Raw genomic sequence first — 13,588 nt, forward strand, 5'->3', positions numbered from 1 at the left:
CCATTCAGCAGTGTGAGCCTTCCTGGAGGCTGTTTCCCAAGGGAATTTCTAGGTCTTTGGGAGATATGAATTGGGAGGAAATCAGGTATAGCTTGGAGCCACTCATTCTCAATTCCCTAGCTCCCCTTTACCTTGTTACCCCAGAATATATACCACAAATGGCATTAAAACTCACATGGCCTTATAATGACTATTGTGTCCTTTCTAGCTTCTTGAAATTAAAAACAATTCTTATGTGATTATTCCTCCAATTTCAAATAGTAAAGACATCTAAGCATATGACAAAGAGACGAAGTCATTCCAGGTCCTTAATGTTTTCCAAAATAATTTACTTGTCCTCTGAACAGACTTCAATTGATTGCCTTGGCAGTGGGGCCTCCAAACTACAGTGTGAACTCTCTTCAAATCTTATCAAGGATTTAAAAATAACACTCTAGACAGCCACATTAAAGTGTTCCTGAGAACAGATGACCTCAACAGTATTTTCTGAAGAGTGCTTTCTACTATTCAACTTGTTTTAGACTCTATAATTCTAAGATTTTTTTATTTTTTAAAAGAAGTGTTTCTAAGACAGTAACAACTATCAAGGTGTTGACTCAACACAAATCTCTTTCTTATAAAATTGTCTGTAGAAAAAAGCTTTCAGAATCTCAATGACAATAAGATTCAAGAATAGCTGAATGTTAAGTTGATTTTTAAATCTTAATCGGGAAAAACACAAGCATGATCATAGTAGCCTTGTGTTTTAAGCCAAAAAAAAGAACAATCCAAAAATCCATCAACAGTAGATGGGTAAATTACTTGTGGCAAATTCATATACTAGAATACAACAAAGAAAAAGAATAAACTGTTGCTACACACAATGACAAGGACGAATTTTGCAGACATAATGTTAAGTGAAAGAAAGAAATCTCAGAATACTGGTTACCCTAGAGGGACATGGATGGGAAAGGAACATAAGGGAATTTTCTTGAGTATTGGAAATACTTTATATCTTCAACTGGGTGTTGTTTACATAGGTTTACACGTATGTAAAAAACTAGTGAGCTATACATTGAAGTGTAGTAGACTTTATCATGTTTAAGTTACACCTCAATTTAAAGCGTAAATTGTAAAGACTAAGCAAGCTTTGGATGTGGACTTTCATTCATCAACTGCTCATGAATCCATTACAGGCTGTGTGGAAAGTTGGAGTTTTGTCACCAAAATAATTGGTATATTTGTATTTTACATTGCCATTCAAATTATTTCTCTTTAAAGTAACAACCTTTGTTTTATTCATTGAATGACAGTTTCAGTGTTGTTTCGTTTTTCAGGAAAATTGAAAAACATCTTTATGTACTTAAACCAAACAACCTAAGTTTGGATACTCCCAGCAGCTTCACATTTATGTAATTCCACAGCATCAAGGCCTTTTTGTCATCATGAGAGTTGGCTATGGGTGCAGTGAGAAGGGAATGGCCTTCAAAATCATCAGGTCTGGATCAGAATTCACATTAAACCACTCACCAGCTAGAAGACCACTTATAGTTGAACCATGCAAGCTAAAAATCATTTCCCCCACCTGAACCTCTGTGTTGGCACATGCGAAATATAAATAATGACTCCCTCATAGCATTATTGAGAGAATTAGTTGGGATAAAAGTTTACAAAACTCTTGGTGGATACTTTTTTTTTTCTTTTCTTTTCTTTTCTTTTTTTGGGGGGGGCGGGGGGATGGAGTCTTGCTCTGTCACCCAGGCTGGAGTGCAGTGGCATGATCTCAGCTCACTGCAACCTCTGCCTCCTGGGTTCAAGCAATTCTTCTCCCTCAGCCTCCCAAGTAGCTGGGACTACAGGCACATGCTACCACACTAGGCTAATTTTTGTATTTTTAGTAGAGACAGGGTTTCATCCTATTGGTCAGGCAGGTCTTAAACTCCTGACCTTGTGATCCGCCTGACTCGGCCTCCCAAAGTGCTGGGACTACAGACGTGAGCCACCGCATGCAGCCCAGTAGATACTTTTTAAACAGGAACTATTACTGAATAGAAATTAGCACTTACCTAAATCATTATTTTATTTATTCTTTTCAAATTTTATTTTATGTTCATGGGGTTTGTTACATGGATAAATTGTGTGTCACGGGGGTTTGTTGTACAAATTATTTTATCTCCCAGGTAATAAGCATAGTATCCAGTGGGTAGTTTTTCAATCCTCACCCTCCTCCTACCTTCCAACCTCAAGTGGGCCCCAGTGTCTATTGTTCTCTTCTTTGTGTCCACGTGTATTTCATGTTTAGCTCCCACTTGTAAGTGAGAACATGCAGTATTTGATTTTCTGTTTCTGCATTAATGACCTTAGGATAATGACCTCCAGCTGGATTCATGTTGCTGCAAAGGACGCCATCTCATTCTTTTTTATGGCTGTGTAGTATTCCATTGTGTATATGTACCAAATTTTCTTTATCTAGTCCATCGTTTATGGGTGTCTAGGTTGAGTCCATGTTTTTGCTACCGTAAATAGGGCTGCAATGAACATACATGTGTATGTGTCTTTATGGTAGAAAGTAAAGGATTATTTTTTAAAGATTATGAAATACATCCCTAAGTATCCAAGCCTCAAAGATACACATCAAAGAAATGAGGGAAAGGCCAAAACTTTTGCCTATGCTTATTAAACAACAGTATAATCTTTGGCTCAGCCATGACCCAGTAGCAGATCTTGACTTCCTCTCCAGATTTTTCTGTCATCCTCACCCACTCTGCCCATCCATCACTGAAACAGATCATTCCTCTGCTTACATACACCCTCATACCGCCTGAATTCTTACAACTCCCTCACTACCACCTGAATTCTAGGACCCAACTCCAGGGCCCAAAGCCCCAGCTTCTTGCCTCTAGCATCTTTTCACTAAAGCCGATCTCTTTTTACCAACCCCCTCAAAAGTGGTATTTACTCAATAGTTTTCAAACTAAAATATGCCTGAATTATAATTTGTGCAAAATAAACCACTAGTCATAGGCATACACATCTACAGATAAAAGCTGCAAAAGTAAATACGACTTTAAAAGTCTGCCACTTTTTTCCTTTGTTAACTCAATTCTTCTTTAAATTTTTGCTTCACTGGAGGAAACATTTGCTCTAGAGAGTATATTTCTTAAAAGGAGAGGATTGCTATTTAGGGAAGGACAATTCATTGTGCCAGACTGTGAGTGAGATGTTTAGTGCCCTTGGCCCTACCCAGTGAGGGCAATAAAGATGACTTTAGGAATGCAGCATGGCTAGCAACCAACTACACCTTGGCATTGTCTCCCTGGAAGAGGAAATGGGAATGACTCCCAGTGGAATGTAAGCCCAGAAGGTAAGTTAAGGTTGATTGCAGGAAAATAAAATTACATTTCTTGCACATGAGTTTGGGGGTGAAGCTTGGCACTCAATTAAAATGTATGTAGTGGAAAGAATTCAAGATTAGGAACAGTGCTGCCATGGACGTGTATACAACACCTAAGAGAGCACCAGTCAAATCACATACATTACAGCCTTGTATATTTATTAAGACAAATTTCTCATTAATAGAAGTATCATGAGAGGGAGGCATTTTTTCTAATTTGAGCAAAGATGCCATATGGACTAGAGGCAGCCCTATTGGGAGTTTGAGGACCTTGGGATCTATGCTCTTATAGGTCACTTAATTGCTATGCACCATTTTCCCATCTCTCAAAAGGATATAAAGCAAAGCTATTAGAAGACTGGTAAGTCAGCTGACTGGAAAGAAGATAAACATGAAAAATAAAATGAAACATATATTTCTTAGAAAATGAATGCATGATATTTTAAATTTCTTTTTAATTTGAAAGAAAGATTGTGGGGTTAGACAGAGGTCCCCAAACTATCTTAGTTCATGAACCCTTAGTTCCTCAGTAATTTTTTCATTGTGCCCCCTAGGTCTAAAGAAATACTGAATAGGTCCATTGTTGTATAATTTAGATACAAACAGCATATTTCCGACCTAAAAACTTAGTAACTTCAAAAAATAATGCACATAAATTGAAAGAAACATATTTTTGTATAACTCTTAAATAATCATACTAACAGATGGGTGCCTGCCTAGCACAGCACAATTTTTCAAATCTTAGAAACAGACCGAATGTTGCCGCCAATCTTTCCTGTTACACTTTGACAGGCACTTCATTTTCATCATAGTAACTTTCAAAAACCTACCTTTCCAATGATATGACATCATCTAAAACAATGTAGTGCAATCTAATATTGAAATACACGAACTGCCCTAAACTAGCACATTGCACAATGTCTAACGCATGCCAAGTTTCTCTCAAAATTTGTCCCATAACCCCTTGTGAGTTCGCTGTGGCATCTCATTCTCAGAGGACCTCTATGCACTGTTTAAGACAAAGGGATTAGGACAAGGAAACCCTAGACACATTGAACTTAATTGTGGTAAAGGTGTTTGTAATGGCCTAATACTCATGGCTCTGGAAAGCTATAATTAAGTTAAAAGTTCAGCACTCAAGAGCCTGTTTATTTTCTTTTGGGCACATGAGATAATGTCTTCAGAAACATTATGAAAATTCTGAGGTGCTGTAACAACAGTATTTGTAAACTTAGCTGGGGAAAGAGCTGTCCACTAGAATGTAAGTTCCAAAAGGCCAGGCAGTTTTGTAACCTCAATGTCTAGAATAATGTCTGGGATATTACTAGTCCTTAATAAGTATTTGATAAATCAATGAAAGAAACATGAAATCACTTACATATTGAAGTCTTGGTGTTTTTAATAGAGTTGCAGACTTGGCTTGGGTTTCATGCTTTTCTCTGTATTTCCTTAGTCAGTGTCCTTCCAAATGAAACCTAAGCAACAGTGTAGTTACAGATTATATATGTAAAAGTGTTTACTGCAAATATTTGCTCCATAAATAGTTAATTTTTAAAATAGGGAGGCAAAGTATGGATGGTAGTGAGAATATAGGCTTTGAGGTAAGACAAATCTGGGTTTGAATTGACATCGAATTTTAATTATTAAAATTTAATCAAATTATCAACTTTCAAATCAATTATCAAAATTCAATTATCAAATTTCTCTGGGTTCCAGCTTTTTTATATGTAATATACGGACAAACATAATATTAGACATGGTGGCTATAAAGGTTAAATGAGAAAACATATGTAAAGCACTTAGTGCAATGCTTGGAACATATGAAGTGTAAATGAGAGCTATTATACTATTAGGCAATTTTTCAATTTACTTCGCTCATCTCATTCCTCACTCGGAAGGTGAGTTTTAAGACATATGAGTAGAACTGTACATTATATATACCAGGCAAATGCTCAAATGCTACTTTAGGATTTCACTGGTCTGGAATGCTTTTCCACTAGACATCCACTTCCTTCTTATGGGTCTTTGCTTAAATTCCCCTTAGTAAGGCATACACAAAACTTGCTATTTATAGTTGCACTTCTCCATACTCCTTACCCTGATCAGCTTTTCTGCCTAACACTTATCACCTTACAATATACTATTTTCTATTTTGTTTGTTTTGAGTCTGTCCTTACAAGAACATAAACTCCAAGAAGGAGATTTTTGTCCATTTTGTTCAATGATGCCTAAGATTGTAGATCAGTCCCCAATATTGGGTAGTCACTCAATAAACATTTGTGGAATTGAATTTATGTGATTTGAATATATTCCCACTGAATTTTGTACTTTTTAGTTTGGGTCCGCTTAGCTTGTCAGCGTGATTTTGAAAAATGATTACCAGCTTTCATCCTGCATCTTTTAAGTATGACTCCTGACTCACATACCATATACCCAGCACTCACCGAGGAAAGCTCCAGGTACCCAGCTCAGTTCAATCACTAGCTGTGTGAACCCTGGCAATTTATTCAGCTTCTTTGTGTCTTGAATGTATCATCTATACATGGGGATAAAAGCCATCTCTACTACATAAAACTATTAATGAGGATTCAATGAGGTAATGCATTTGGAGTGCCTACAACAGTGCCTGGCACACATTCAATAAATATTAGCTATTATGATGATATTTACAGCCAAGTCCAGGACCCTCTCCTCTCAGTTCTGTTCTGCTTCTCTATTCCTCCCATGCTGGAGTATTCATTCTCTCCTGACCCACCCTTTCTTTCATTTCCACCTCTTACCCATCAGTTCTGAAAATGATGTCAAGGTCTCTTCAGTGCCAACTCTCCTGTGCCCTCCTATTTTTTTTGCATTTGTCGTTAGATCCAAACTGCTTTCACAGGCTTCAGCTAATTCCCTAACTAATCTGTGCCTGGACTAAAGCTTTTGTAACAATATGATTCTAAAAAAATTCCCATAGAAACTAGAGGGTAACATTACAAATTTACTTGGCCTTAATCCAGAACTATTGTAATACTATCTTTTATCACATAACTTACTCCATTTCAAGTTTTTTTAAGTATGGCCTCCTTCACATCTTGTGCTTGTACTATTTTAAAGAGGAAAACAATTTAAGGTCTTGTAAAACAATTTTGTTTGCCTTGAAATTTATTTAGAAATTTTAGAAATTGTGTATCTATGCTCTCAGAGCTTTATTCTGAGTCCAGAGGAAAAGAAAATATCCTCTTCCCTGGATGGGCTGTGCCATCTCATCTTGGGCTGTGAAGTCTGCCCTACCTCGTGCTACTAGTCTCAGGGGAAGGAAGCTGGCAGAGAACTTGGCTAAAAAGCGGGGGTGGGGAGTAAAAGGTCCAAAGGATTAAATTTCCAGCTCTCAAAATAACCCCTGACTACTCCTGTCACCTCCAAATCAGGCCCTGCACACTTCTTCATGCTGGCAAAGTGCCACCCCTCTGGCCTGATCCCAGGGGGCCCTGATGAGCTATGGATGCCCCTTTATCTCTGCAAGACAGCCCTGTAGAGAAGCTGGGGAGCCCACTGAATTAAGGGTGGACATGCAAGATGTATTTTCTCTTTTCTTAAACTCTTACGGTTCTTCTCCTTACTTAATCTCTCTTCTGTCTTCTCCTCCATCTGTCTCCAGGCTCCTGAAAGTCCCCGTGATAGTGTTTTCTAAAACGTAGTAATTTGAGTACCACTATCATGATGTTCCCCTCCCCTGCTCTGCCTAACCCCCTGCCCCACCATATCCAAATCCCACCTGTTCTATTCGATAGCTTACTTTTTCACTTAAAAATGCAAAATCTAGCTCTTAATGTATAGCACTGCTTTAAATTTAAAATCAATTTCCTTGCCATAAATGGAAAGCTCCCTGCTAAATGTAATGCAAACAAAAATACATGGTAGTGGAATTTTAGTTGGATACGGCTGCTTGCTGCAGGCCTGTGCCTGAATCCTGCTGTTAAGAAATGCTGGAGAAGTGTTAAAAACATATCAGAATCAAAGTGAGACTTGATCTTTGAAAGAGAGACACAGAAAGACAACCGAAAAGAGAGCAGCTTTCTCGTTTATTTTTTAATACTACGTCTACATATTACTTAAGCGTTTCCCACTTTGGGAAACATTATTGCTTTGAGTTTCAAACTCACAAGAGGTAAAAAAGTTTGTTGAAATCTAATAGGCTTCATCCCATTTCCTTCAAGAACTATTTGCTAACTGTACTAAAAAACGTTTTGCACATTTTTTTTCTCATTATTTGTTCACAGCTTTTGACTACCAGAGAATGTTTCGGATACAGGACTAATTGCTGTGGATGACAGAATGCGACCGTTGAATGGGACATTGGGTGTCATCTGGTCCAAATCTTGACCCCTTTTCATTTTCCCCGAAAAAAAGACTTGTGGCTTGGAACCGAGGGCGGCATGCCCAAGGTCACAGAAAGGGTGGTCTAATGTTTTGGTTCCTGCAGCCCAGAGAACAAGCTATCCCATCCCACGGGAGCCTTGGTGAAAAGCTGCCCGGCCGGCGCAAGGCCAAACTTCTCGCCTCCACTGTGTTGATTGTGGTTGCCAGGGCAGCCGCGCATTGCTCTCCGCCTCGTCCTGGTGACGTCACAGAGCAATGTCCAATGGGAAAGCACCTCGGCGTCACGCACCTCCTTTCCCGGCGGGCACCGCCTGCGCAGCGAGTGAGGCGTCGTCAGTGCTGGAGGCAGGCTCCGGTCGCGGCCGCGGCTAGTTAACATCGGTTTTCCAATCTGTCCGCGGCTGCCGCCGCCCAAGACAGAGCCAGAATGTATAGGATGCTGAGCAGCAGTTTTGAGGATGACCCCTTCTTCTCGTGAGTTATGGGAGCCAGGAGTCCGCGGTCGCGCGGGAATTAAGGAATTTTGAGGGGACCTATTTTAAGGGAAAAGAGCGAGTTTTAGAGGACGAGAGAGAATTCGGGGTAACTCTGGAGGCGGTTTGAAGGAGACGAGGATATAGAGCCCTGGGAGGGAAGGGAGAGGAGGAGTTAGGGGTGTGTGAGAGAGGGAAGAGAAGGATTTGGGCGCATGAGGTGAAGAGAGGAGGGTTTGGACGCGTGAGGTGGGCAGAGGGAAGTTTGGGGACGTGAGGTGGGGGGAGGAGAGTTGACAGCATGAGGTGGGGGGGAGGAGCTTGAGGGCGTGAGGTGTGGGAGGAGGGTTGAGGGTGTGAGGTGAGGGAAGGGTTTGGGAGCATGAGGTGCGGGGAGGAGGGTTGAGCGCGTGAGGCGGGGGAAGGGTTTGAAAGCGTGAGATGGGGGGAGGAGGGTTGAAAGCTTGAGGTGGGGGGAGAATGGTTGAGCACGTGAGGTGGGGGAGGGTTTGAAAGCGTGAGGTGGGGAGAGGAGGGTTGAAAGCGTGAGGTGGGGGGAGGAGGGTTTGGGGGAGTAAGGTGGAGAGGGGAGGGTTGAGGGCGTGAGACGGAGGAAGGAGGATTTGGGTCGTGAGGTGGGGGAAGGGTTTGGGAGCCTGAGGTGTGGGGGATAGTTGAAGGCATGAGGTAGGGGGAGGAGGGTTGAGGGTGTGAGGTGGGAGGAGGATTTGGGAGCATGAGGTGTGGGGGAGGGTTGAGGGCATGAGGTCGGGTGAGGAGGGTTTTGGAGCGCGAGGTAGGGGGAGGAGGGTTGAGGGCATGAAGTGGGGAGACGGTTTGGGAGCATGAGGTGAGGGAGAGAGTTGAAGGCGTGAGGTAGGGGGAGGAGGGTTGAGGGTGTGAGGTGGGGGAGGGTTTGGGAGCACGAGGTGCGGGGGAGGGTTGAGAGCTTGAAGTGCAAGGAGGAGGGTTGAGGGAGTGAGTTGGTGGGGAGGGTTTGGGAGTGTGAGGTGCAGGGGAGGGTTGAGAGCTTGAAATGCAGGGAGGAGGGTTAAGGGCATGAGTTGGTTGGGGATGGTTTGGGAGTGTCGGGAGGGTGTAGGAGGGTTGAGGGTGTGAGGTGGACAAGGAGGATTTAGGGGCTGAGGAGGATTTGGGGGCGTGAGATGTGGGAAGAGGGTGGGGGAGGAGGGTTGAGGGCGTGAGTTGGTGGGGAGGTTTTGAGAGTGTGATGTGGGAGGAGGGTTGAGAGCGTGAGGTAGGGGGAAGAGCGTTGAGGGTGAGAGTGAGAGGTAGTGGGGGGAGGGTTGGGGGGTGTGAAGCAGAGGAAGGAGGGTTTGGGGGCATGAGGTGTAGGGGTAGGAGGGTTGAGGGTGTGAGGTGGACAGAGGAGAGTTGATGGTGTGCAGTGCGGGGGGGGAGGGTTTGGGGGCGTGAGGTCGGGGGAGGAGGGTTGAGGACGTGAGGTAGACAAGAGTTGAGGGCCCCAGGTGCGGGGAGGAGGATTTGGGAACAGGAGGTGGAAAGAAGTCCTAGTAGCCTCCCTCCCTCACACTCCCGAGGTGCGTGCTGCTCTCCACTTGGCCGGACTTTGGGTGTCCGCCATGGCTTCCTGTGTGCAGAGTTGGCCTTTGCCCCTGCAAGGGCTTTGCAGGTGACAACTACCATCTCGGTGAAACTTATGTGAGAATTATGCTCACATAATTTCAAATGGGATCAGGGAATATTTTATAGCTCCCCTTAAAATTGCAAATAGGAGCAGGTAATATTTTATAGCATGACAGTTCATTGAAAAGGGGAAGTTTTTAAAACAGCATTTTCCATGTGAGTGGGGAATGTGTCTATGAGAGCACAACAAAGTTGGAGAGTTGTGCTCTCTCTTCGAAGTTGTTGGACGTTGCCAAGTGCACTGTTTTCTTTGCTCGCTTTGTTACAGAGCTAACCTTGTTTGTGAAGGGACTCCTCTTTCTGTCAAAACTAAAAATAGTACAGGGAGCTGATAGTTTAACACCTCAGGTAAGCAAGTGCCATTCATTGCCTTATGAAGGTTCCCAGTGAATTAATGTGATGCCCTAGGAAGAAGGCATCCAGAAATTAGTTTCACTATGATTTATTTTTGAGTAGTGGGTTTTTGGGTTTTTTTTCTTAATTCTAACTTTGGCCATTGTTACAAACATATTGACATAGTCTAGTTGTATCCCTAAGAGGGGAAATTTGTAATACTTTTTAGCCCAAGTGTTTTTTGCCAGTTTGAATTTTGAATTCATGTCTAGTTTATTTTGATCCCTTAAATTTTCTAGGTTTGCAATTTGGAGAGCATTTTTTTTAAAAGGTTTTAAAATCACAGTTTATTGCACATATTTTTCAAACAATATCTGTGGGGGGTGTTTTGTGTGTGTTTGTTCGTTTGTTTGTTTGAGACAGGGTCTCACTCTGTTGCCCAGGCTAGAGTGCAGGGGCTCACGCAGCCTCCCAGGCTCATCCTTCTGCCTCAGCCTCACAAGTAGCTGGGACCACAGGAGGGAGCCACCACACCCTGCTAATTTTTTTTGTAGAGACAAGTTTTCGCCATGTTACCCAGACTGGTCTCAAACTCTTGAGCTTAAGTGATCTGCCTGCCTCAGCCCCCCAAAATGCTGGGATTACAGGCATGTACCACTGTGCCTAGCCAATGTTGTTGTTTAAATAAATGATTGACTTAAATGTGTTAGTACTGATTTAAAGCAAAATAACATTAATAATTAAAAAGATAATGAACAGTGGGAAATGAAATGATTAATATAGAAAGATAAAATAATAACTTTTTTTCTGAAGATTATTTATTAAGGCATACAGGAACTCAGGCAAATTTGTTGTGCCATTTTAGTTAACTTGTTTAGGAGCTGTTGGGATATGGACAGTGTTATTTTAACAAGTTTAAATTTTTGTATTATTGTGATTCTCTCTTTGGAAAGCCAGAGGCCAGGCATGATGGCTCACACTTATAATCCCAGCACTTTGGGAGGCTGAGGTGGGTGGATCACCTGAGGTCCATAGTTCGAGACCAGCCTGACCAACATGGTGAAACCCCATCTTTACTAAAAAAGAAAAAAAAATACAAAATTAGCCAGGCGTGGTGACACAAACTCCCAACTACTTGAGAGGCTGAGGCAGGAGAATCACTTGAACCCAGGAGGCAGAGGTTGTAGTGAGTCGAGATTGCGCCATTGCATTCCAGCCTGGGCAACAAGAGCGAAACACTATCTCAAAAAAAAAAAAAAAAAAAAAAAAAAAGAATATTTGAGCCAGAGAATATTATTTTGTAAAACCCATAATTTTATTATTTTGTATTATATAAGCTCTGGCTTTCAAGAGAATCACAGTACTACAAATCCATAGATTACTGAGCTGTTGAAGTCGTTCATATGTAAATATGACATCGTACAATGGGTAACAGCTAAGAAGATTATGATCGACAATTTTTGAGTTGTATTATATCCTTGATTATACCAAAAGTTGTTTTATATCCTTCATTGTTATAGTTAAGGATTCTATCCTTAACAAAACTGAATGTGTAATGAGTATAATATGTTCTTTAAAATGTCTAGCGGAAGTGTAATTTAAACTCTTGGGTGATTCTTTCTTAGCAAAGGCAATGAATTCAAGAGTCAGGGTCAGAAATAGTAACAGACTACAAATAGTCAGCATACAGAAGAACTCTTCCTCCATGCTTAGGATGGAAAGGACCATCAGTTACTCTTTCAGTTATCACTATCTAAAGCCTTTTTCAAATGCAGGGAGCCATATCATAAAAATTTAAGGTAAAATTGTTGCAGTTAACTTTTTTTAAGCCTAATCTCCTTTATTCATCACAAAGCTTCTGCATAGACCTTTTAAATATCCAAAACAGTGGCCAGAACTCTGCTTACAGACTACCATCTTTCATTATCACCATATTACAGTTTACTTTATAAAATTGATTCACACTTAACAATTTCTTTTCTCCACAATGAATTATATTTAACACACTTTTGGGGATAAGGGAGAAAAAGAATGTGAGTTTATGTTTATTTCAGGTAATCTATTTGATCCCCCCCACCTTTTACCTCAACTCCCAAACAAAATGAGTATCCATTTCTTAAGTCAAACATAAAGAATTCATAAAGGTGACAAACTCGTTAATGAATCATCCACTGACCTTAGGAACATAGAGATGTGAAACACATAGCCCATGCCCACTCTCTTTTATATAAATATTATCGCTGTTGCTAACATTGTGTCAGGTCATAGAAAAGAGTAAATATTGTTTAATGGTGAGTTGGTGTCCTTTATTCTCTTTCTTGTAGTCAATCTGGTATTTAGTTGATTGCTGAAAGTAATTATCAATTGCATTCAACAAATAGCATTGTTGATAATGGTATTTTCTAATCAGAACATTACCATTTTCTAAATAGTCCATTAGAGTTGCTTATATTGTTCACAATCAAGGTTATTGAATATAAGCAAACTCCACTGATTTACTAATTATTCAAAAATGGACCAAAAATATATACTTCTTTGATATAAAAATAGAATTACTAAATACTAGACTGATAAGAAGCTGTGGTTAAATTGTTAATTGCTTAAAATATTTAAGTAAAAAGTAATTAAAATCTGTAGTTTTGAATTCAAATATATTCAGTTTCAATGTTTACCTTATTATAACAGTGCATCTTAAATGTTTCTTCAGAAAAGTAAAAGGAAATGTTAAAAGTGATATTTTAAAATTTGGTGTTTTGTTCCATACTTGGGATTTTTAAACTTTGGTATCTTATTGTGTCTCAAGGCTGAAGTTATTTCATTGAAAATTTACATCACAGTATATTCAGATATACTTTCTTAAACAATATCTGTTACTTGGTTAAAAACACAAAGGTTAAAAGCTAGCACTTCCTGGCATGCAGTTTTCTCAAGAATACTACCTTTCTCTCACATCTGTATTTGCTAACAATATGCATATTGTTAAGTAAATATGTATAGACAAGAGGATTTTGAGGTTAAATGGTTTTGGCATCCTATACCCTAAAAAACATTGATTATGTAGTATGAAAGTTTATAAATATGTAGTATGGTCCAGAATTTTCTATTTGGTACGAAACAGGAACTTTGAATCTTCTGAGCTACAAAAATATAATTCTGATCTGGCAAGTCTACAAAGAATAACTATGTTACCACTTACCAGCTATTGGAGATAGAAAGCTCAGAAGCAGGCTGGCAAATCTGTCAACCTTAATTCTTTTTTTTTTTTTTTTTTTTTTTTTTGAGACGGAGTCTGGCACTGTCAGCCAGGCTGGAGTGCAGTAGCATGATCTTGGCTCACTGCAACCTCTGCCTCCCAGGTTCATGTGATTCTCCTGCC

At 40.4% G+C, this 13,588-nt stretch overlaps 1 protein-coding gene across 3 annotated transcripts in view; it reads left to right on the forward strand.

The window, feature by feature from the left end:
* Nucleotides 1–8,042: 8,042 nt before the first annotated feature.
* The window catches only part of MLF1 (myeloid leukemia factor 1), a 37,190-nt gene continuing 31,644 nt past the window's right edge, over nt 8,043–13,588 (forward strand). For 2 of the 3 annotated variants that reach the window (XM_077990524.1, XM_077990525.1), the window contains exon 1: nt 8,056–8,212. In XM_077990524.1, coding sequence (XP_077846650.1) covers nt 8,166–8,212 — 47 coding nt within the window. In that variant the 5' untranslated portion in view covers nt 8,056–8,165. 3 annotated transcript variants of the gene reach the window in all.

Source organism: Macaca mulatta, chromosome 2, assembly GCF_049350105.2.
Source record: "Macaca mulatta isolate MMU2019108-1 chromosome 2, T2T-MMU8v2.0, whole genome shotgun sequence".
NCBI lineage: Eukaryota > Metazoa > Chordata > Mammalia > Primates > Cercopithecidae > Macaca > Macaca mulatta.